Source organism: Cydia strobilella, chromosome 21, assembly GCF_947568885.1.
Source record: "Cydia strobilella chromosome 21, ilCydStro3.1, whole genome shotgun sequence".
NCBI lineage: Eukaryota > Metazoa > Arthropoda > Insecta > Lepidoptera > Tortricidae > Cydia > Cydia strobilella.
Genome location: NC_086061.1, coordinates 2,922,577 through 2,945,688, shown reverse-complemented (window position 1 = coordinate 2,945,688; position 23,112 = coordinate 2,922,577). Strand labels below are relative to the sequence as shown.

The 23,112-nt window shown below is 36.6% G+C and overlaps 2 protein-coding genes and 1 long non-coding RNA gene across 5 annotated transcripts in view; 1 reads left to right on the top strand and 2 right to left on the bottom strand.

The window, feature by feature from the left end:
• LOC134751170 (inactive dipeptidyl peptidase 10) overlaps nt 1-23,112 on the bottom strand; it is a 348,960-nt gene that overhangs the window by 127,190 nt on the left and 198,658 nt on the right. Inside the window, exon 1 of one of the 3 annotated variants that reach the window (XM_063686542.1) lies at nt 8,134-8,509. The exons of the other annotated variants lie outside the window; for them this stretch is intronic. Coding sequence (XP_063542612.1) covers nt 8,134-8,394 — 261 coding nt within the window. The 5' untranslated portion in view covers nt 8,395-8,509. Of the gene's footprint in view, nt 1-8,133; nt 8,510-23,112 lie in introns of those variants that run through there. 3 annotated transcript variants of the gene reach the window in all.
• LOC134751181 (uncharacterized) overlaps nt 1-23,112 on the top strand; it is a 456,797-nt gene that overhangs the window by 307,729 nt on the left and 125,956 nt on the right. The window lies entirely within an intron of this gene.
• LOC134751176 (cytochrome c oxidase subunit 4 isoform 1, mitochondrial-like) overlaps nt 1-23,112 on the bottom strand; it is a 222,464-nt gene that overhangs the window by 156,977 nt on the left and 42,375 nt on the right. The window lies entirely within an intron of this gene.

Below are 23,112 nucleotides of genomic sequence, written 5' to 3'. Positions count from 1 at the left end.
TTTTAAAGATGCAAAATAAGTCCCCGTGCGTAGTGTTTGTGTGCATGACCTATTTTCTGAGGTAGTTAGGTAAAAAGCCCTAAAAGTAATAAAAGTGATATTTTATCAGGTTTCGATGCATTATTAAAATAGGTAGCGAAGTGGATATAAAATGTATACTATACGTAGTTTTTATGTGACTGCCTAAAAAAAAACAATAGAAGGCACAAAAAAACTTAAGGTTTACTTCCCAATAAGTAGTCCATATTTGTACTTTAGAAATTTATTTAAGACTGTTATTAGTGGTACGATTAAATGTCAATGAAACACTAAAATCGACTATTGTCCTTTTTGAATAGCTCGTAAGGCAGGTGATTACTAAAGTGTAAAGTAATGATGAAATTAATGCTGTCTGTCCTAAATTGTCATCATTATTATACTTACTAAATTTGTAAATTAAAGGAAAAATGGAAAAATTTTACACTTCCGGCAGGACTCGAACCTGCGACCTTTGAAACACCGGTTCAATCGCTTCTGCCAACTGAGCTACGGAGGCCTACCAGATGTGTGCGAATCTTTCCATCCCTTCCCTCAGTTGGCAGAAGCGATTCGACCGGTGTTCCAATGGTAGCAGGTTCGAGTCCTGCCGGAGATGTAAAAATTTTCCATTTTTCCTTTAATTAAATAATTTGGAGTAACGCTCGCAGACTTTTCTGCTTTATAAAAAATCATTATTATACTGATTATTATTATATTAAGTAACCCTTATCCGAAAGACATAAGTCCACCTATTTAGAGTGTTTCTGTTAGTAATTAATCAACTGCTACAAACTTTGAAAGTTTTTAATGTAAAAACCTCTTTGGATTTAAGCAAAAAACCTATTTAATCGGCAAAACTGAACGTTCAAAGTTTGTTGCAGTTTTAGTAATTACTATGAAACACGGCACTATAAATAACTATACCTAAGCCAGATTCTGATTAAATTTGTTATGATTTTGATCTTATTTTGATACCGTTTTGAAGATCGCTCACGCTAAATGGTGCATGCGAAATGAAGTAAAAGTTGTACGTGAGATGTCCACCAAGACGATCGTCAAGGTCGTATCAAAACCAGTTCAAAACTATTACAAATTGTTAAATTAGAATATGTACCTCCAGGGCGTAGAACGACTTTTAATGCTGCCTCAGCATTCAATTGAAATTCTTAAGAATCCAACTACTAATTAACTAATATGGCTCAGCGACCCAAAGAGGGTCCTGGCCTCCGAAACGACAGCATACCACTTTTCCCGATCCTGCGCCGTTTCCTGCCAATTATCGGCTTGAAGCTGTCGCAGATCCGCTTCTACACTGTCTCCCCAGCGGTATCTGGGCCGACCTACCGGGCGGCCACCATGTTGGTCTTGACAAGTACACCCTTTTGGCAGCCCGATCCTCTCCCGTTCTTAATAGGTGGCCGAACCAGCGAAGTCTGTGGGATTTCGTCGAAGAAAACTATATAAAATTTTATTAGCAAAGTAATAAACCGGCGAATAAATGAGATTATCCCGCATTATCGAGACGCGCGCCATTAAATAGTATTGACTATTGATTACGGTTTGCAGGCGAGACCTTGAAGATATACCTAATCTAATAGCGCCGCATTTTTGTATTAATTTATATCCATGAAATAAACCTAACCATGCACTTATGTCCAAAAAATTATAATTCGGACTTTGATTTCTCGTAACCAGGTTAAAAGACGTAGGTACTTAATATGAACCGTTGTATATTGAGAAAGAAAAAGAAAGTTTTTTTTTTAATGACCTGATATAAAATAGACTTATATTGAGTATTGTTTTAGAGCTCCCGATATTTCGACGCAGTTACATGCATCTTGTTCACGGGTAAACGAGTTATCCAACGAGTGTGAATGCGACCGGTGGTAACGTTGAAAGCGAACGCAGCCGACGCGCACGACTAAGGGTAGACCGAGCGCGGTCTACACAACTTTGACACCCACCCGCTATTTTCAGTTTACCAGTGAACAAGATGCATGTAACTGCGTCGAAATATCGGGAGCTCAAAAACAATACAAAAGGTAATCACGGTCTATATTGTAACACTCTCCCACCACTCTCCCTAACTAGCCCTAATCAGCTAAACCTAGACTTGCCTAAAATACTAAAAATTCCAATAAGAAAATCTAAAATTCTAAAAAACTTTAAAAATACCGCAATCCGTAATTACCTTTATTAATTATTATAAAATAATGTAAATAACCTAAATCAAATCTAAATATATAAGTTAATATCTTGAATTGGATCAGTAGATTGGCCAAATGATCGTCTTGTGTTTATGTAGAACCCTAAGAATAAGAATAAGAATAAGAATATATTTATTTAAAAGAAAAAACCTTAATAATATTCGATAATATCCAGTGGCCCCACACTAGGCAATGCCTGTCACGTGGAAGCCGGGTTCGCATTAAACAACCAAAGGTTAAGTAAAAAACTAGGTGACATTAATAGAAGTAATAATTAAAGAAATTAAGTAATTTAAAGAAAGAAAATTAAAGAAAAACTTTGTCTCTCTCTGTGTGTGTGTGTGTAAGTGTGTGTGTGTGTGTGTGTGTGTGTGTGTGTGTGTGTATGTGTGTGAGTGTGTGTTGGGTTGCGCATGTATTAAGGCTACAGAGATTGTTAGCATACGTAAGTGATTAGGTGACGACCTTCAGCAGCATTTCAGTTTGACTATAGTTAAGACCTTTCAACCAGTTCTTAATTACGAATTTTGCTTCAAGAGGAGACTTTTTAGATATGTTGCAGGCCTTTACTACTGTATTGTAAATATAAGGATGCAGGGAGTTAGGCAAACGCCTCGCGAATGCGGATTTTGTGATGGGAGTAGGAACTTTGAAGATTCGATTACGGATTAGGGTAAGATATTCTTCGGAATTTATAGTTTTTCGATGCACGTGAGTTGCAACTCGTAGGATCAATAATTGTCTCACACTAAGAACATCCGCGTCTTTATAAAGGGTGACCGTTGAAAACCACCGAGGCTTCCCAAGCATGACCTTGAGCACAAACCTTTGGGCCCTTTCGAGAGGCAGTAGTGCAGAGCTAGTGGAGCCACCCCACACGCCAATGCAGTAAGACAGGATGGATTCGCATATCGAAGTGTATACAATCTTAAGCAATTCCCTCGTAGCAGAATTTCGTAGCAGCTTCATAATAAATATCACCTTTCTGACTCTAGTAGACATTATTTCGATGTGTTTTTTGAAATTAAGATTTTCATCAAGCGTAACGCCCAGATACTTTATGGTGGTACAATTACTAACAACACCGAAAACTCTACTCGAGTGACTGGCTGAATCGACGTCTGCATTGGCACGAGAAAACTTGAGATCTGGCCGGGAGCTGGGGGCAGAAGAAGCCGTTTTATGAAAGCATAAGTATTTTGTTTTTGAAATATTAAGTGAGAGCAGGTTGTTAGCGAGCCATTTGGTAATCACAGACAAACCTGTCTCAGCTACCGCAAAACATCGTTCCCAGGACACATCGTGAAACAGCAGAGCAGTATCGTCTGCGTAGCAGATAATTTCTGCCTGACTGACGGGCAGAGAAATTAAGTCATTGAGGTAGATCAGAAAAAGAGTGGGACCGAGGATGCTTCCCTGCGGGACACCGAAGGTTATCGGAGCTGAGTCACTGACTAAAGTGCCAAGTCTTACACACTGCTGCCGGTTTGTAAGGTAGCTTTTGAACCAGTTCCATGCGATACCGCGAATGCCTAACAGTTCAAGCTTCCTTAGCAATATCGGTATTGAGACAGTATCAAATGCCTTAGCCAGATCTAGGAAAATTCCCACGCAGGTTTCTCCTCTGTCAAGATAGGAAGAAACAAGGTTAACTAGTAAGGTGGCGGCTTGTTCAGAAGATCTGTTTTTTCGAAAACCATATTGTCTTTGGGAGAGCAGGTGTTCTGATTCAAGGAAATTGATTAGTTGATTATTAATAATCTTTTCCAGCATTTTAGATAGACTGCTGAGAAGAGAAATAGGGCGATAATTCCCGGGGCAGCTCTTGTCACCTCCTTTATGAACGGGAACCACTGCAGCTACTTTCCAACACTCCGGAAAAGAACCCGATGAATTGCTGAGGTTAAAAATATGAACGAGTGGTTTGACGATATAGTTTTTTAGATTTTAACCTTAACTATAACCCTTCGTCATAACCGTTAATAGTAACCGAAATCCTTTTCGCATAATAGGAAAGAGTTATGAATAATACGCCTAAAAATCCTAATAATGATAAATAATTAATAAAACGTGAATTATGCCAGTGTAAAATAAGTCAGAGTATTTAGAAAGATCATTGTAAGTTTAAATTCAGTTTGGTAAAACAAATGTAAAGTACATCTTAATCAAATGAAGTCTTATTTAAATTGCAATCAATAAATAGTAAATAAAACATAATTTTATAAGTCTGTAGAATGTCTTAGTTAAGTCTTCAATAATGTATGTCAAAATAAGTAAAGTCTGTCGAATGTAATAGTCAGATGGTCAAAGTACGATCACTAATAAATGTCACATTACAAATATTTTTGTTTTTGGGGTATAGATGTCGCCCGCTCCGCCGCGACTATCCGTGGTCGTCATCCAGTTGCCAGGGCAGACCCCCGCCCCAGTTCTGAAGGAACTATCATGTGGTCCTGAAGGGACATCTTTTCATAATGACAGGGCTACTTCGTCATTTGCCCTGAACATTATTTTATGACATTTTTCGTCATAAATGAGAGGACATCAAAGGGACAATTTAACATAACAAAATACTGGTAGTTAGAGCAGCTGTATTTGATCCACTCCAATTTCCCAGAATACTGTAATTTTGTAGTATATTTTAGTAGGTATTCAATGAAATAATATTAACCAAACTATAGTTGTAGTCATTTTGAATCACCTTTCGGACCAAAATAAACCACGATCTTGCTCTGCATCGATCTAGCTTGGGTAAATCACTCATTGATATATATTTCCAATAATAAAGTTTTATGATAATATGACCTTATTAGTATTTTTAAGGTCGAATGTGAAAATTACAGATCTCTAGAAAACAGAATGAAGTCGTCATACAGACTGCCAAGGGACAGGCAAAACAAATATTTCTTTTATAAGCAAATTGATTCTAAAATACTACATTATATTGTGGTTATTTGTTATGTTTTTCCCACAATATATTTTCTACCAGTAGTGTTGCAAAGGACCAAATTATATTCAAAGTCATAAATATGTCAAGTTTTTTAATAAGTCATAAATAAGTGTATGTAATACAATTCTAACAATCCCTAAACCCACACTACATCCTAGCTACCGCTATTTAAATTTAACCCATAAACCATAATTATACTCGTACTATGTAGTTTAAATAGCCATAAATATATCGGAAGCGAACCTAGCTAACTACTGTGAAAATCTAATGGCTTTGTTATATAAAAATTATAAACCTTGATCAATCCTACAATTCCCTAAACCATACAAAAATAAACCCTAGCCCTAACAGTTAAACTAACCAACTAATCTATCGATATAATTGCAAACTAACATCCCGGGATGTACATTTAATTTACTCGCGTAATTTCTCGAAGTGCAATGAGAAATTCCTAGGCTACAGTTAACTAAGACGAGTGGAGACACCTCGATTTAGAACTGACCCCCTATTTCTCCACGTGGACCAGCATCAGCGATAGGGTTTGGGACAGCCGATGTAGGTCGGGAAAAAGGTAATGGGATAGTTGGTCTAGAATCTGGCTTTTTTAAGAAGTCTAGGAGACAACCCAAATTGTCCAGACCCCAGGGGTTAGAACCTGTCCTTGTAAACCCAGGAACTGTCAGGGACCCACCTGATATTATCAAAATGCACAGTAGGAGAATTAAGACTGTCGTTGTCACCGTAAGGTACCCGCCCTATCTCTCCATCTGCCCAGCACTGTACTGGATCGGAATTAGTTCTCTCTACCCCATAAGTTATTTAAGAAAGCTGTGAGATAAATTGCAAAACTAACTTTAAAATAATATATAAAGTACTCCAACCAAAATCATTCCAGAGCTAAATATCACTAAAATAATCCAGGTCAAAACACTATATATATTAAGCACAATTAAAACATAAATTAATAAATTGCACTATGAACCAAACATGACTTTACAACCTTTAATAATATATTGATTTGTAAGTAAAATTTCACGAATATATTTACTTACATTAGCACTTGTCTGGGCACAAATCAACAAACAACTAATAATTACAATTCACTAAATAGTTTATAAATGACACTATGAACAAAACAAACTTTACAATCTTATTAAATTTATTGATTTATAATTTAGACCTCACTAGTATTATATCAAACACTAGCGCTTGTTTAAACCACAAACCAATAAATCAATTAAACCCACTAAACAAACACAATCTAAAATGCACTTCTCTAAAAATATTCAAGTTAAACCCCACAATAGATTACACCATATTATGCTCCAATCCGAACTCTACCAGCATCATAAGATACTAGCAAAATCTAGACCAGGACACAATATAGGTAACCTAAATAGACCTAACCTATACTAGAGAACTTCTTCCAACGCTCCGCGAATAGCCACGAGAATTCCCCGCAAAGGGGTTTTATGAAATCCCTTCCCAGATCCCGATTTCCCCGCTCTAGCAAACTCCTTGCACCCCATTGGTAACACCTAAACCAATCCTGAATTTCATGATTCCGTACTATCCTATACAAATTACTCTTTATTTCCTAATTAACATAAGGTCCAAATTGACCTACTTAATGGGTGTAGCCAAAACTATTCCTTCTCGTCGGTGGGATGTCTTTAAATTTTTTATTCTAAACGTCTTTGTTTTTCTATATAGACACATATTGTAGGGATACGCCCTTTTTTAATTCTTAATAATATGGTACAATTTTGCATAGAATATTTTACAGTCATAACTTAACTTTTATCGTTACCGTGAAATCCGAGTTGGTATTTTAAACAAACACTTGAAATTAATAACCAAACTAACTTTGCACAAAAATTTATAACGCAATAAGCTTTATGACATTGAAATAAAGTTCAAATTATATTAAAAATAAGTTTCTTAATATTTTGGTTTACTATATCAGCTAAACTCTCCAAGTGGTGTATCTAGAATTTCAAATAGCAAGGTCCACTTAAGATATGAAAAGAAATATAGCTGTTTGAATTACCGTGAGACACAAGAATGGAATTTAACCGACTTAAAATAGAACAATATTATGTTTACATATAATGCTAACATGGAAAGGGAGCCTCTGACATGTTACAATATCCCGGTTAATATAAGTCTAGTGAAACTAACCGTGAATCATTCAAAACTGTTACTGATATAAAATAGTCTCAGACTGTGTGTGTTACAGAAGTTTATTTCCGCAAATGCTCCGTCTGTTGAACGTACCTACTCCGCCGTGGTTTGTTAAAATATTACATTTGGGGGTTTTCAAGAAAGGTGTACAACTTTTTTTGGTCGCTTAGAGGGCCGCAATCTACCTCCAAAGTGGTAGGTGTCTATAGGTCACCATCAGGGGCCCGTTTATCAAAAGCTTGTAGCTTGTAATACAAGTGTGTTCAGCGTTAGAGGTAATGGCGACCAAATGAAAGCAGGGAATACTGATATCTAAATTTAATGTTTACAGAAGGCTGGTTAGAAAAAGTGAGTTTATCTACATACATGTAGAAGCTTATATAGTTAAGTACAGCGCCACACTATGACACTACGGATTGGTTATGAACTATTACATACATTGACATAGCTAACAGCTTATTGAGCACTTATACTAGTACACAATAGTTTCGGTAGATGTCACCTTTACATATCATAGGACTGTGGTGCCACATACAGACGATTGAGAGACTTAATCTGTCTAGATTAGGTAAGTAGGTATTTAGGTATACTTATTTTAGTAGGTATATATATATTTATTTTAGTATACCTACTTATTTGCTACTTGTTAAGATAGGTCTTAACAAAGTGGAAGTCCCTTTTTGACAGCTTTTATTAGAAAGGGACTTCCACTTGTATTACAAGCTACAAGCTTTTGATAAACGGGCCCCAGAAGTTAATCTAGTCTTAACTTACCTCAGGGTTGACAGTAGGTGGCATGACGATCTTCTTCTGCGCGGGCGACCGCAGCACCACATTCTCATCCCTTATGATAATCTGCTCGTTCAACAGTTTCTTCTTACACTCCTGCATCTGTATGCTGTCCTTGTCTCTCCTGGACAACACGGACTCTGACGATGCATGCTTCGACGAACACACTGAGGTGTTTTTACTTGACAGTTTTAGGCTGTCTATTGACGCCGTCATTTTAGAGTCTTTGCCGTTTGAGGACGCCATTTTGTTTTTTGGTTTTCACTATATTGTCATTTTAGTTTTTAAATCTAAAGGGTTTGTAAGGTTTTTAATAGAGAATATAACAGTGACTATGTGATAGATTATACTTGAAGATGATCAATATTATAGATCAATAAAATTCATACAAGACCCATCGCTAACAGATCATTAATCATTTACGGAAATCCGCAACTTAACCGGCCAAGTGATTTTTTAAACATTTAGTAGCCTATGTCAATCTCCAAATTATAATATTTTTACTTGCCACAGCAAAATTATTTAGCGCCGACATAAAGAAAGCCAGTTTCTCTGGAATTCATAATATTAGTATTGATGTTTCGCAGACTGTACAAGACTAATTCGAGCTTAGAAAATAAACTGAGTAAGCACGTCATAAGTTCATATGACAAAGGCTTTGATGTCTTATTTAATAGCATCGGTCTTATTTAGCAGAGTAAGTCTATAAATACTAGTAAGCTTTGTGAGCTGTAAATCTCGCGAACTTCAATGGCTCCGCCATTTTGAAAAAAATCCAATAACTGAATCAACAAAAAAATATATTTGATTGTTGAACCTGCTTACGAAATTGCACGAGGATCGTTTGTGAAATGCGATATAAAGGAGAACATTCGAAGCATTTTTCCTCAAGCTAAACGGAGAATCCTTCGCAACACGAGTAACAGGTAAAACAAACCTGGTTGAATTTGGAAATTATTACGCAAAAGTACGGTGTTTTTTTTTATCCAAAACGAATGGCTGTCGAGGCTGTTTTCCGTCGCGGGCCAGACATCTAAATAGCTAATTACATTTCTCAGTGCAGAGTCCTGTCGTTCTTCAATAACGATAAGTAGGTTATAAATACTTCAATCATCAGACTGTTGGATATGTCAAAGATCAACATCAAACATTTATTCAGCAAATAGGCCACAGGGGCACTTTTACATGTCAATTTTTACAAACAATAAAATTAACCCAAAATTACAAAAACTAATTACATAAATATAAATGTTAAATTACACAAGAAAAAAAAACTAATAAACACTATACAAATAACAGAAGTACTAAAATTGTTTAGAGATGTAAAAGTCTCTAGGTATCAGAGATTAAATGTATATAATAATAAAAAAGATCATCAAATTATCCAGAGATGTAAAGGGTCTCCAAGACTTGAATTGTTATATAGGTAATAAATAAAAAGACAAGATATTAAATCAGACAAACAGACAAGAACCGAATGAAGTGCCTCACGTTAATGCCACTCAAAAGTAAAGTTACATAGGTAAAATGAAGCCCGTGTAAACTTAAACAGACCGGTCACGAGTATGACGCGTATCTCAGCCATCGTCTCCCTCAACCTTCATTCGGGAAAGTGGCGACCCGATCAACGACGCCACCGTAAGCAAAGACTTTTAAGCGAGCATGACATGTTCAAGTTGCCGGGCTGTATTAATATATATATGTAAACCATACCCATAAGAGTTCCTAGTTGACGATGACACCCTAAAAACTGTTCAAATGTGAATCGGAATCTTTTCGTTCGAAAACAATGTTTATTTGCTTTTCGAAGCGCGAATGGTACAAACAGCAACACTCTTAACTGTCTATCTGTGGACCTTATGCCTCATGTAATAAGGTTTACAAAGTGTCAGTTAACAGTGTGGGCAATGGTATACTCAAACTTTAAGATTTACGATAAAAACATTTAAAAACCAACATCGAAGCCGATAATTTATGTTTGTTTCTCCTCATTGAGAATAACCACGTGTCCTAGATTTTAAACACTTCATAATATGTTTATGTTAACAATTTTCTTATGAATTTGCTTATGTTGTTGTGCTTATGAAGAGCGGATATTATGTAGGTATTATTTTAAAACACTGGTTTGATGAAGGATATTTGTTTTATAGCATAGTAAAATTATGTTAGCCAGAGTATTATTCTTCACCAACTTCAATCTTTTAAGAGGTTATCGATTCAGTAGTATGTTTTTGTTTTTTAATGTTTTTAGGGTTCCGTACCCAAAGGGTAAAAATGGGACCCTATTACTAAGACTCCGCTGTCCGTCTGTCCGTCCGTCTGTTCGTCTGTCTGTCTGTCACCAGGCTGTATCTAATGAACCGTGATAGCTAGACAGTTGAAATTTTCACAGATGATGTATTTCTGTTGCCGCTATAACAACAAATACTAAAAACAGAATAATATAAATATTTAAATGGGGCTCCCATACAACAAACGTGATTTTTTTGCTGTTTTTTTCCTGTAATGGTACGAAACCCTTCGTGCGCGAGTCCGACTCGCACTTGGCCGGTTTTTAAGTACCTCAGAATTCGTCAATTCTGGATCGATTTATAGAATTAAAAAATTTAAGGCACAAACTATTTACTCGGCTGAAGGTGAAATTCGGCCGAGCTTACTGGGGACTCTTAAGGGATTTATGTATTTTCATCAACAAATCAAGCATTTGCATGTAAATCTATTAACACATTTGTAAGCAGTGGCAAAAAGGTTATTATGTGATGAGAAGTTATTGGAAACTATTCATTAATCGGTTTAAAGTGCCTATCGTACTATATTACCATTCAAAGTCATTTCGTATATCATTGTATATCATAAAGATCTCTATGTAAACCAAAAAGGGACACGTCTACTATATATGTAATGTTACATATCTATACAAAGATTTAGGCAAAGTAGGACCCATTCTTTACATTCAATTTATTTGGGACTTTATCCCGATGACAACCCCCATCTTCAAAAGTTTAATGTCTATATCTATACCGTCTTATAAATCATTACATGACAGTATACCTACGTTGTCGTAATTTAAGGAATGAAAACTTCACGTACTTTTATACGGGCACGACACGGTTACGAAATCAGAGGAAAGTTACGAAAAGGAACCAGAAAAACGTTATAATTTTCTTATCAAAAACTAGAAAAGGTCAGACAAGAAGTTAATAATAAAATAAAAGTTAATTAACCGTGAAATTTTCACTAAACTTTCGTCGTTAATAGTTCAAATATTTAGGGTAAATTATAATTATTGGACACTTAAAATTTATTTAAAAACAGCGGTGTTGATATTCACACAAAAAACTGTAAGTACGTTAAAAAGCCAATTATTGTTAAATTGAGAAAGAGGCACCTATAGCCCGCTTTTGTAACATTCCATTTGTTATAAATCGACTCTCATTTGTATAACCGGTTACAGGCTTTTATGAAACAGTTCAAGGCCGTTACGTCATTTTGCAATGACAAGCGTTCACGTCCCACATCAACATGATAGACACTTGCTTTCTTTCGTGTAAAAATCAGTAAATTAATTGAAACCATTTTCGTGGATAAGGAGCCGCCTCGTCATCGTGCCGAGCTCGTCAGCCGTAAAGCCACTCCCATTCAGCGCGTGACGTGAACAGCCCGCTTTTCATTACCATCCCAAAGACTGTTGTCATCCTCTTAGCGCCGCGTTGTGAAAAGACTGACAACTCTTAAGTGCCACGGGTTTAAAGTGAGAGGGTTCCGTACCGGGTTCAGTAGTTAAATCCAGACAAAGAAAACCATTATAATTGATACTAATTTATTTTACTAGCAAGGTACAATTTGACAACATAGATATGCTGAAAGACATCGAATGTCATCGATATAAATAAGAAGAAAAGATTTAGCAATTATTAACGATTGTATCACAAAAATGTCACAAAAGAATCTCAAATACTCAAGAAAAAAAGAAACTAAAAACCCGGCCAAGTGCGAGTCCGACTCGCGCACGAAGGGTTCCGTACCATTACGCAAAAAACGGCAAAAAAATCACGTTTTGTGTATGGGAGCCCCACTTAAATACCTATTTATTATATTATGTTTTTAGTATTTGTTGTTATAGCGGCAACAGAAATAAATCATCTGTGAAAATTTCAACTGTCCAGCTATCACGGTTCATGAGATACAGCCTGGTGACAGACGTACAGACAGAGACAGACAGACACACAGACAGCGGAGTCTTAGTAATACGGTCCCGTTCTTACCCTTTGGGTACGGAACCCTAAAAAACAGAAACAAAAAAGGACGAAGGATTGCGTAGCAGCAGCATTCCAATAAACAATGTTTTGAAATTGTTTTATTTTTACTTAAGGGGCCCACTGATTATCAGTGCGCCGGACGATATCTGCTTGTCAGTTAGAACAAAAACTTGACGGTTCCGAACAACTGTAAGGCCGATATCGTCCGGCGGACTGATAGTCAGTGGGCCCCTTTACGTGAGCTAAAGCCTAGCTGCAATATCGCGGTAATACATTATTGCCATATATGTACGTAAGCTGTTCGTAGCGACAGTATCTCAGGGCCAAATATTATCTAGTTACCTTCATACAGCTGTTAAGTAAATAAATTCGTTCAAATCAGAAACAGGCTTGTATGTATCTATATGTGTAACTACTAAACCGCCATTGTCGTTGTCCAATAGAGCTGAAAATTGCTATGTGCTTATGAAATACCGATAACACTGTAATTGAACTAATCGAACTGATCTGGCGATGAAACCAAATGTGACTACCTTATAAGTGCCTGTGATAAAACAACGAAACTACGTTGAAGAGCTCGCTAGAACCGCCTCAATAAAAAGTAACAATTTAAGGAATAGTATAGTCAGCGATAAAACATGAATTTTGTGAGAAATAAAAATTAAGGAATACATTTTTAGCGCGTCAGTGTGGAAATTATGCAGTGACCCAAAAATCAAATAAGTATATGCCCTTAAAGAAACGGGAAATTAGCGAAAATCTCGTAAAGAGTAGATCGTAGAAACAAAAGAACTCTAAAATCCGAAGACTTCTCTTCGCGACCCGTCCGCCATGTTTCTTTGGACGTTCGCTTTTTGTTTCACTTATTTCTTAAACCCATTCTGTTTTGCGTTTCTGTTTTTGTTTTTAGCCAATTTCAGGAAAGGTAGCATTTCTATTGAACTTTTGTGTTTCATATTTATATAGAGCTTTAAATCCAGTTTTGTCATTAACTTTTTCAGACCTGCGTTGGACTATTAAAGTTTTTTAGTTGAAAAACGCACGAAAACTCAATTCAATCGAAATTATGTTCTGTTTACTACATTATCTAAACTATCTCTTTACTCGATTGACGAAGAAGAGCAGGCAATGAATTGAGCGAAGCGTCTTCGTTTCAGCTAAGGCAATAATGGTTTCGTTCGGCTGTCCGGCTATTTTCCTCTACAGCATGGATATGGATACGGTCATACGGATACGTTCTTGTCTATGTGTTGTTCTTGTTGCGTGATAAAACGCTGTCCGTCACTTTCTATCCAGCCGTGTTAAAAAGTGATGGTTATTTTATCATGTGGATAAAAACATCCATAATACGCAATAAACATATATTTAGTTTCAATTTCAATTGAATAATTAGGTCGCCAAAAATAAAAAAAACTCATAAGGTTTCGTTAAAGAATTACAGATAACCTTAATTAGCACTTGAAAGACATTATCTTAGTAATGAAAACTAGAGTACAAGATTACAAACCCTTTGGATTTATGTGAAATTTTTATTTAATTTACAATTATCCCTAACACTGACACTGACTTTGGTTTACAACAACTACACACATATTTATAACATTTTAAACTATTTTGTCGTTATTTTCAGTAAATTTAATCTCAGCGTAACAACCATGTTTATAACCATCACAACAGCTGACTGTGTCCTCACAGGTTATTGTATAAATATAATTACATTATAAACACGTCACTATTCATTTAAAAGCACAAACTACACTACATCAGTTATTAAGTGGACTAGAACATACTACGTGCTAGTACGCTACGAGTGCTAGTACCGATAGCGTTAGTAAGCGGACGTGCGTCTAGCGCGCTTCGCGACGTCTCACTGCCGCTGTAGGCCGAGCACATGATTGGCGCGACAGTATCTCGCCGCGAGATAGACTACCCGTCTTTTACTAACTATATGAATTAAAGAAGGACGGGTAGTCTATGTCGCGGTGAGATACTCTCGCGCCAATCATGTGCTAGCCCGGCTGGGCGGCCCGCCCTCAACGGAGCGTTTGCAAAAACATGCCATTTAATTTCCTTTTTTATTTGTATTATTAAGTCGTTAGGTAAATCGAGTAAAAGGGTACTTTTTCTATCATCAGAAGGTATGTGGTCACTATTGTATGTTAACTTTTCTTTTAAAATCACTCCAAAAGTAGGCATACTGTTTAAACTTGTGTTTTTAGATTTGGACACATTTTAACGATATATCGCTATAAAACTATGAAAACGGATTATATCGCGTATATTGAATTTATAATACATCCCGACGTTTCGAACTCTTTACAGCGTTCGTGGTCAACGGGTGACTGACGCTGCCACGAACGCTGTAAAGAGTTCGAAACGTCGGGATGTATTATAAATTCAATATACGCGATATAATCCGTTTTCATAGTTTTATTTCATGAGTAACTATCGCGGTAACCGAAGACAATATGATATATCGCTAGTTTTGATATTTATTTCTGGTTAGTTGGTTTCTGGTATTGACTGCTGCTATATATCTGAATTTTCAATAAAATGCTGAGATACTAAATGTGTGTTCAAAGTAATTATAGACGGCTAACACCATTCTACAATCTTTTGTTTAACTACCAAAGTACAGACTTGCGAAGCGTAAGCTTCGGGAATACAATCTTTTCGATTTTTAGGGCTCCGTACCCAAAGGGTAAAAACGGGACCCTATTACTAAGACTCGGCTGTCCGTCTGTCCGTCTGTCACCAGGCTGTTTCTCATTAACCGTGATGGCTAGACAGTTTAAATTTTCACAGATGATGTATTTCTGTTGCCGCTATAACAACAAATACTAAAAAGTACGGAACCCTCGGTGCGCGAGTCCGACTTGCACTTGGCCGGTTTTTTTTTATAAAATTAAAAAATAATTTTTCATTAGCTGGCTTGATGGCTAAATTTCTAGTACCGCTTTGCGGACATAGTCGCGCGCACAGCTGATAAGTATTATCAACTTACTAGTAATTACGCGTCCTTCTATAAAAAAGTAAACAGTAACGCAATATCAACATAATAACATGAATAATTATGTATTTCTCACCACTAACTCGCATGTTCTTCTCCAAGTAAAAAGAGCGCATATATACAGAAATTATAGTCACTTACGACTTTTCTGGCTGCAGGCAATCTGCACCCGGGTTGGTAATCAATCTTGCGTTGCGATGTCACATCCGTGACGTCACACGCTCCGTACCTGACGTGTGATTACGGTGTCGAATCAGGCTGGTACTTACCTGAAATGAAAGGAAGCTTATTTATTATGGATTTATAACATTTTACTTTTACTCTTTAAACTTATGGAAAGTACAGCCAGCTGCAATGAGGAGTATTTGAATAGACAAGCATTCAAAATTATCTCCTATTGACACGTTTTCCTATAAAATAGATAGTGCTAAGGAAATGGGCATGGGGCTCTCAAATGTTTAACCCCTAGAGCGGCAAAGCAATATTTTAAATTTTCGCGCCGTGCGGCGCGCAGCCGCAATGCGGCGTGTTTTCCATATTAAAAATGGCGGCCCGCCGCACGCGCGGTTGTCAGAGAGCGTCCCATTCGAGGTAGCTTGCCGTACGAGGGGTTAATCAATGTGCAATGTGTGTATGTGTGTGTGTGTTAATGTGCTTTTTGTAGAACGAGAACTGATATTTTTTATTCCTTGTCCCTTACAGATAGGTACTCGAAATTAAACTATCGTGAGATATATTTCAAAATATTTAAATCAGTACGGTTTCACTCACTATTATTTTTAGTCGCTATTGGCGACATGTTTCGGATTCGTCCGGAATCCTTCCTCAGGCACGGGTGTCCGCGGCGGTTGATGATCTAAATATTTTCAGATAGGTACTATGGCAGCTTAAGGCACCTAATAATTTGATCTCTAAAACTAATATTTCATAAAGGTAGATTCAGCGTTTCTTTAATTAAATGGACCAAGAGTCGATCCCAGCGCACCAACTCGCACGTTTAACGCGTCAATAGGCATTGTCCTAAATGAAATGATATACACAGTAACGACAAGTATGCTCGGTGACATTCACATGCTCGTCCTCACTGGCCTCGAGGGTATAACGGATCTGGAGCCAAGATGACGATCGTTGATAGAATACCTTAATCGAAACATAAATAATGTATGGAAGTTGTCACGTGACTTAATTCGTAGCATCTGACAGTCCTATACATTTCTTCTTTTTTTTGTTTAGCTTTTTTGTATACAAAATATACAATAAAATTCCAATTGACATAAGAAATGCAGGCAGTGACACAATTTTCAAAAATAAATTAAAGGCGTTACTAATTAAATGTGCTTGTTACGATATAAATGAATTTGAAAACCTAAGTGATAATTTGCAGTATTAAGTAGTGGATATTTGTTGCATGCATCTTTTGTTTGTAATTTAATCGAATCGATGACACTGACATTTTGTAATTTAATTATTAATTTATAATATTATTCTATGATTATTAACTTGAACCAATAACTGACATATTGAAATTATACATTTAAGTCTAATCTTAAAGCACTTGGAAATATGACGTGTAAAAAATTGTATTATTTTTACCAATTAATAATCTGAATCTGAATCTTTTATCGATTTTGCCTAGGTCGGTCCATCAGATTCGAATGCATCCTGTTGGACTGTTCCTTTTCTACGTTTCCTGCGTTACATTTTTCTAGACAATGAGACTGAGAATTCTTGAGAGACAGTTTTTTGAGACTGAGAACTAAGCTTTAATTATCTTAGACTTGGTAGTTTTACGTGCGACTCCGAGCATCATAATATCCATTAGGTTTATAATGAAATCGTACTCATCAAAATCGGCTGAGTATGTTCTATCAACATACGTGACTGCTAACATCATAACCATTCCATTTGACTTTGCAATAGTCCAGCAAAATGTAGCGCAACATTTTTTTATTGACTTTTTCCAAAGCTCGACTTTCCCGTTGAATGGCGCGTTATATTAGGTTTTATTTTGCTGTCGGTACGCGCGGGTTGTCGTGAGTGACACCCGATGCGTAGCGCGAGAACCTATTTTCACAGACGGGTCACTGTTTTGTATAGAAAATTGTTATTTATGGGTTTATTACTTCGCTGAAAATACCCGGCTTTTACCCGACTTATAAAATGAAAAGGTTTATTCGCATGAGTAGATTGAGTAGTGGGAGTGGCATTAAGGGAATTTCAAGAAACTTCTTTCGACTTTCCTTGATTTTCACAGTCTAATTGTTATACATATGGAAACATATCTCTTTATGTTAAGCTATTAAAGAATGATAGTTTTGATCCGCTATTTTAGATGCTGAATATACACGACTGTTGAAAGAAAAATATATTTGACTATTTTTTGCTGTCAGTAAAAAAGTTGCAAAGTCAACCCCGGCACAGTAAAACCTATTTGCATGTACAAGACAGAGCTTTGTGTTCAAACTATTGCGCAAAAATCCGAAATGACGGACGAAGTTTTGTTTCACATTTTGCATTGCTAGAAATTTCAGAATAAAAATGAAAAAAGTTCCATAGTAGCAGTTCTGTTTGCTTACAAAAACTACAAATTGAAGGAAAACTTCATGTGAATTATAGATTTTTTACTTCTAGGTTGCATTCTTATGACACATTGTTCTCAGAATTTGATGTACAGATGTAGTGCATATTTAGTTGTTTTCCATCGTATTTTCACGGAAACATAAGAACGTGTCTTGCTATTAATTCAGTCAGTCTCGGTACAAAAAGTACTGAGGTTGACTGAAGGAGCATGACAAATACAAACGATGGAAAACAATTATGCATTACATCTGTAACCCATATCAGAAGACAATTTTCCTGAATCTGGAAAAAGGGGAATACCTACACTGGCTGGACGTTGCGAACTAATGGTCTTACTAAAGAGGATGCCGAAGACCGTGTGGAGAAGAAAAAGTAGGAAAGCAGACCTTGGGCTCCGAAGCAATAGCGGAGGATGCAACTGGAATAAAGGCTAAGATAAAATAGAGAGTTTCCTCAATATGTATTCCTTCAATGAAAAGTTCATTGAAGGAATTCTAATCTAGGATTAAAAGTAACACGTTTAAACCACTCGGACAACCGCTCGAGATGTGTCATATCTGCACATTTATTTTATGACATTGCTTTCAAACTACGGATGCACAGCTTGATGCGAACTGCCGCAAGATTATTAAAATACTTACATTTTTCTGCACCATCTGGGCATTTTAAAAATTTTAAACCATTAGCGATGCGCTTTTGTTTTGGGGGTGCAGATTTATTGCGTTCCTCTGTTGCATGTGAACTTTTAATTAAAAGCAGCTTTTCACTACATACATAGTATAAAACAAAGTCGCTTTCCGCTGTCTGTATGTCTGTCCCTATGTATGCTTAGATCTTTAAAACTACGCAACGGATTTTGCTGCGGTATTTTTTTAATAGATAGTGATTCAAGAGGAAGGTTTATATGTATAATTTGTAAAGGTTTTGTGTAAATTAGTTGAACTACCCGCGCGAAGCCAGGGCGGGTCGCTAGTTAGTGTATAAACCTTAATTCCTGGTACAGTTGGCACCGTGTCTACAAGCTTGAACAAGTATTTATAGTAATGTTATCTTATTAATTATTCTGAGTGTGCGGCGCTCCGCACCCGCGTAATCACATGATATTGATAAAGCTGTTGAATAGGTTTCATTTCAAAAGAGCATTTATGGTGATAGCACCCCCATCCGCCATCGAGATGATTATACTCGTAATCGTATGCCAATACGTGATAGATAAATATTAATGTAGGTACATAAAAAGTTGTTTTGAAATTATTGACCTAGCGAGCGTAAAGCGCGAGTGAAGCGTCTTCGTTTCAGGTTGGGTAAAATTTCTTGAGTATATCTCCCGCTGTTTTCCTCTACAGGTCGCATTTTCCAACCCCTCTTGAAATTTCTAAGATTCTCGTGAAATTTAGTGGACCGGTGCGTTAATTAAATGGAATTTTCTATTCAGTCGTTGGATTTTTCTCAAAACTGTGGAGTCATTCATTTATTCAGGTTTAAGCTGTACAAAGACAAACCCTGCGAGGTCTACAGTTCTCAAAGTCACTTGTTTTAACCTTTCATATGTGTGTGGTGGACAAAAACCGTGGGGTCAATCCTCAATTGTCCTATACTACCTATAGAGTTTAAATTGTTCTCGAAAAAAAAGGCAAAAAGATGACTAAAAATTGCGTCAGGATCCTCATCATACACATACAAGAGGTTAAGGTGCAGTAGGTTGAGCCAGCAGAGTTTAAAAAAATCGAAGCTTTTTTAGATCACAAGAAGATTCTCAAAAATATAATTAGTAACTTCATCGATTCGTAATCTGATTTCTTGACTTTCGCTCTATAGAAAAAAAAAACACGAACATAGGTCTAAACCGAACCTTAAAAATTTGTAACTTTTTTTGCAACAAAAGCTAAACATGAACATTGCTCCTAAAAACGGCAATTCTAATTTTGTTCGAAGTCATCAATTACTTCTTTTTTTTTTGTTAAAACTTATAAAAAATCAAAATCTACAACATCTCTGCAATCTCGGGTACGCACAGCCGTTTCTCTCCAGTGAGTGAGAGGAGCACTTGAACCCACGGGGCCTTAATCTTAGGCACTTGCATTAATCTCAGAGCACACTTCAGCCACCAAACGTTTTTGTAAGAATCAGTTTTAAAACTTTTTTCTATTCACGCGTAGATTACAACGATGATCACACTTTGACAAATTCTATGGAAACTTTTTAAACATGGCCGCACATTAAACCTTCAAGTTTATAAGGTCGTCGCCCTTCGTGACTTGTGGCGGTGGCGTTAACAGATTACGTGAATTACCCCTCCTCTGACACTGTTACGATGGATTACCATGTGAACAAATCAGCAGCTATTTGAGAAGTAAACGAATTTGATACCTGTAGGTACCTATTCCATTAGGATCTTAAAAGAATGTAAACAAACAATACCATGTCGTACGGTATCTTAGGGTGGTATTCCACCGTCCTGTCCATTTCTTGGTCCAGTGTTCATTGCGTCTCACACCCTCATTAAGGAAAATGTAAGACGCAAATACTTATAGTCAATCATATAATTCCACAGATACAAAAAAAGTATCTCATTGGCGGAATGACTGAGTCACGTCACGTGGTTTGGTTTGTTTACATTCTTTTAAATACTGTTTATATCGGTTACAAAGTTTTCGTAAAGACAGTAAAATTTAAGAATAGCGAAAGGAGCTTATATATTGGAGACTTCGCCACAATGTTGAGGACCAGATCTTTATCCGTATCCTAGCAATTTCACACGCTATTCTCTCACGCTATGCTCCTTCAACAAAATGTTACTTTTACTAAAATCAAATGATAACAATAACCATCATGATAACTTGAATTCCTTTGAATACCCATTGAATTCCTTCGATTTAAAATTAGATAAAAAGGATTTTTTTAATTATTTATTATACAGCCATCTATCCGATTGTCGTGGTATTTTTTCCATGCATCCTGACTTATGCAGACCATAATCACTAAGACAGAAGATTCACATTCCCAATTCGATAATGTTCGTTATCCTTACTTTGGATTGACTTTTTTAAAGTGCCGACAATATTTGCCAAAGTAGGTAAAGAGTTTGTAAAGAGTTGGGTTATTTATTGCAACAAGAAGTTACAATTATTGTTAAAGACAAAGCTCCTTGAAACTACATTTAGTTTGACTGTGGAGTCAGGTATCTGTGGGTAAGGTTAGGTTGTTCAGATAGAGACACGTATTTAGTAGAAATAGCAGAAGTTTTGTGAATCATTGGTCCGTGCTGCCGGTAAGCTGACACCGACTTTTAAAACTTGCTTAATGTTTGCCCGCTGGTGAATTAACCTATCTGACGGAAAACCGAGCCCATTAACGTATTGATGATTTAAGGGAACATTTATTCGTCCAACCTTTCATCCAAAACGTGTACCTTCTCCAACGATTTTGTTATTAAATAGTTATCTCCATCATCTGTCGAAAGCAAGCGTATTTACCCCGAACAGGTCCAACTTTCGGCTTAAACTTCGCAGTACTATCGAAAACTGTAAAGCCAAGCTGCCCTCATTGTGAACTATCAACTTCGAACTGTCCCGTGGTCTGCAATTTACGTTCGCCGCGGGCACTAAAACAGTGGTTTTAGTACATAAGGGACAAGGCATACTTTACTGATAAAACGCTGCAAGTTTCTCAATGTATGCAACATAGTGTAACTATACCAAATCATTCGTGCTTAAAACTTCAACTTTTGAAAAATGGAACAACGTGACTATTCGAATGGTTCTTAATTTTGTATAGTGACACTATGTTCCTTATTTATTATAATGTTTAATACAAATTACTTTCAACGCACTTTAAAACAAAAAATGGTTTATTTTTAGGCAGTTGATCTTGTCAAAATTCCAGGGAGCTTTATATTATATCCATTAATTACTAATGCCATTGCAATTTGGAGAAGATCTTTGTACTTCGTCGAGGTCGTCCAGCAAGCTGAAATATAAAGTGTGGAAACTCAAATACAAATTACAGACGGCGGTACTCAAACTGAGCGCTTCTGTGTCTTGCCTTTATTATAGTACAAGTTTAGTATCAGTTTCAACTCGCGTAATGAGGGTTTGTTTCCGACTGTAGAACATTCATCGTTTTGACCTAGATTAGTCAATATATTTTAGTTTTAGGTATATATTCTTGGCTAATTCGACTTTATTGAGTAACTTTTTTAATCTACAGTGAAATAGTTAAGAATGTAGCTATTTTACACCAGTACATATAAATAATTCATTCAACTCGTACACCGAGGGTTCCGTACAAACATCAGGCAGTCTCTCTCTCACCTAAGAATTGTCAGTTAACATTGTAGACAATCTTGGTACTACCCCTCTTGGAGCGCTCTAAATTGAAGCGGTTTGAAATTCTACTGTGCCCTACTCTGCTTCGAATACTCTTCACGTTTCTACAACTGATAATTATTGTTTTAAAGTACGCACTCAACAAGTGCTCCTGTCATTGGCAGTGAGTGACCTTGTCCTGTCACGTTACTTCACTCGCAAATGTTACCCCAATCTGGGAGAACTGTGGCGACGTTGCGTTGAGTGCCTCATATCTGATGCCTACATTTAGAGTTTTAGGGTTCCTTTTGTTGATACATTATTTTACAAATAACATGATGTGGTTACTGAATAGGCTCAGTCACTAGTTTTTAGGGTAGCGACTTTGGGATTTTAAGATACAGCGAAAAGCGAGTGGAAAATATCAAATTATAAATATATCCAGGGGACCTTATACCAAACTAGCTGATGAGTCAGTCAGTCAGGAGTCCTAACTGACTGGCTTAGGACATACGCATTTATATACACGTAAGATTAATACATTAAAGGCTTTCTCCTAAAGATGCTTACCGTGAAGTATCGAGGCAAAAAGGGACATATGTTTGGGGTGCAAATGGGCCCATTTTTCGGCGAGGTAACCTTTATTTTACTGCGACATTTTAGGTACTACCAAAGAATAGAAATGATTAAATGTTACAAAGGTATCATAACTACGAGTAACATCTCGTTTTACATGGTCTGCTATAAAAACTTAAAGGCAATTGGTAGGTACCAAGAAATGTGGAATAAGAGTTTTAATCCAATAATA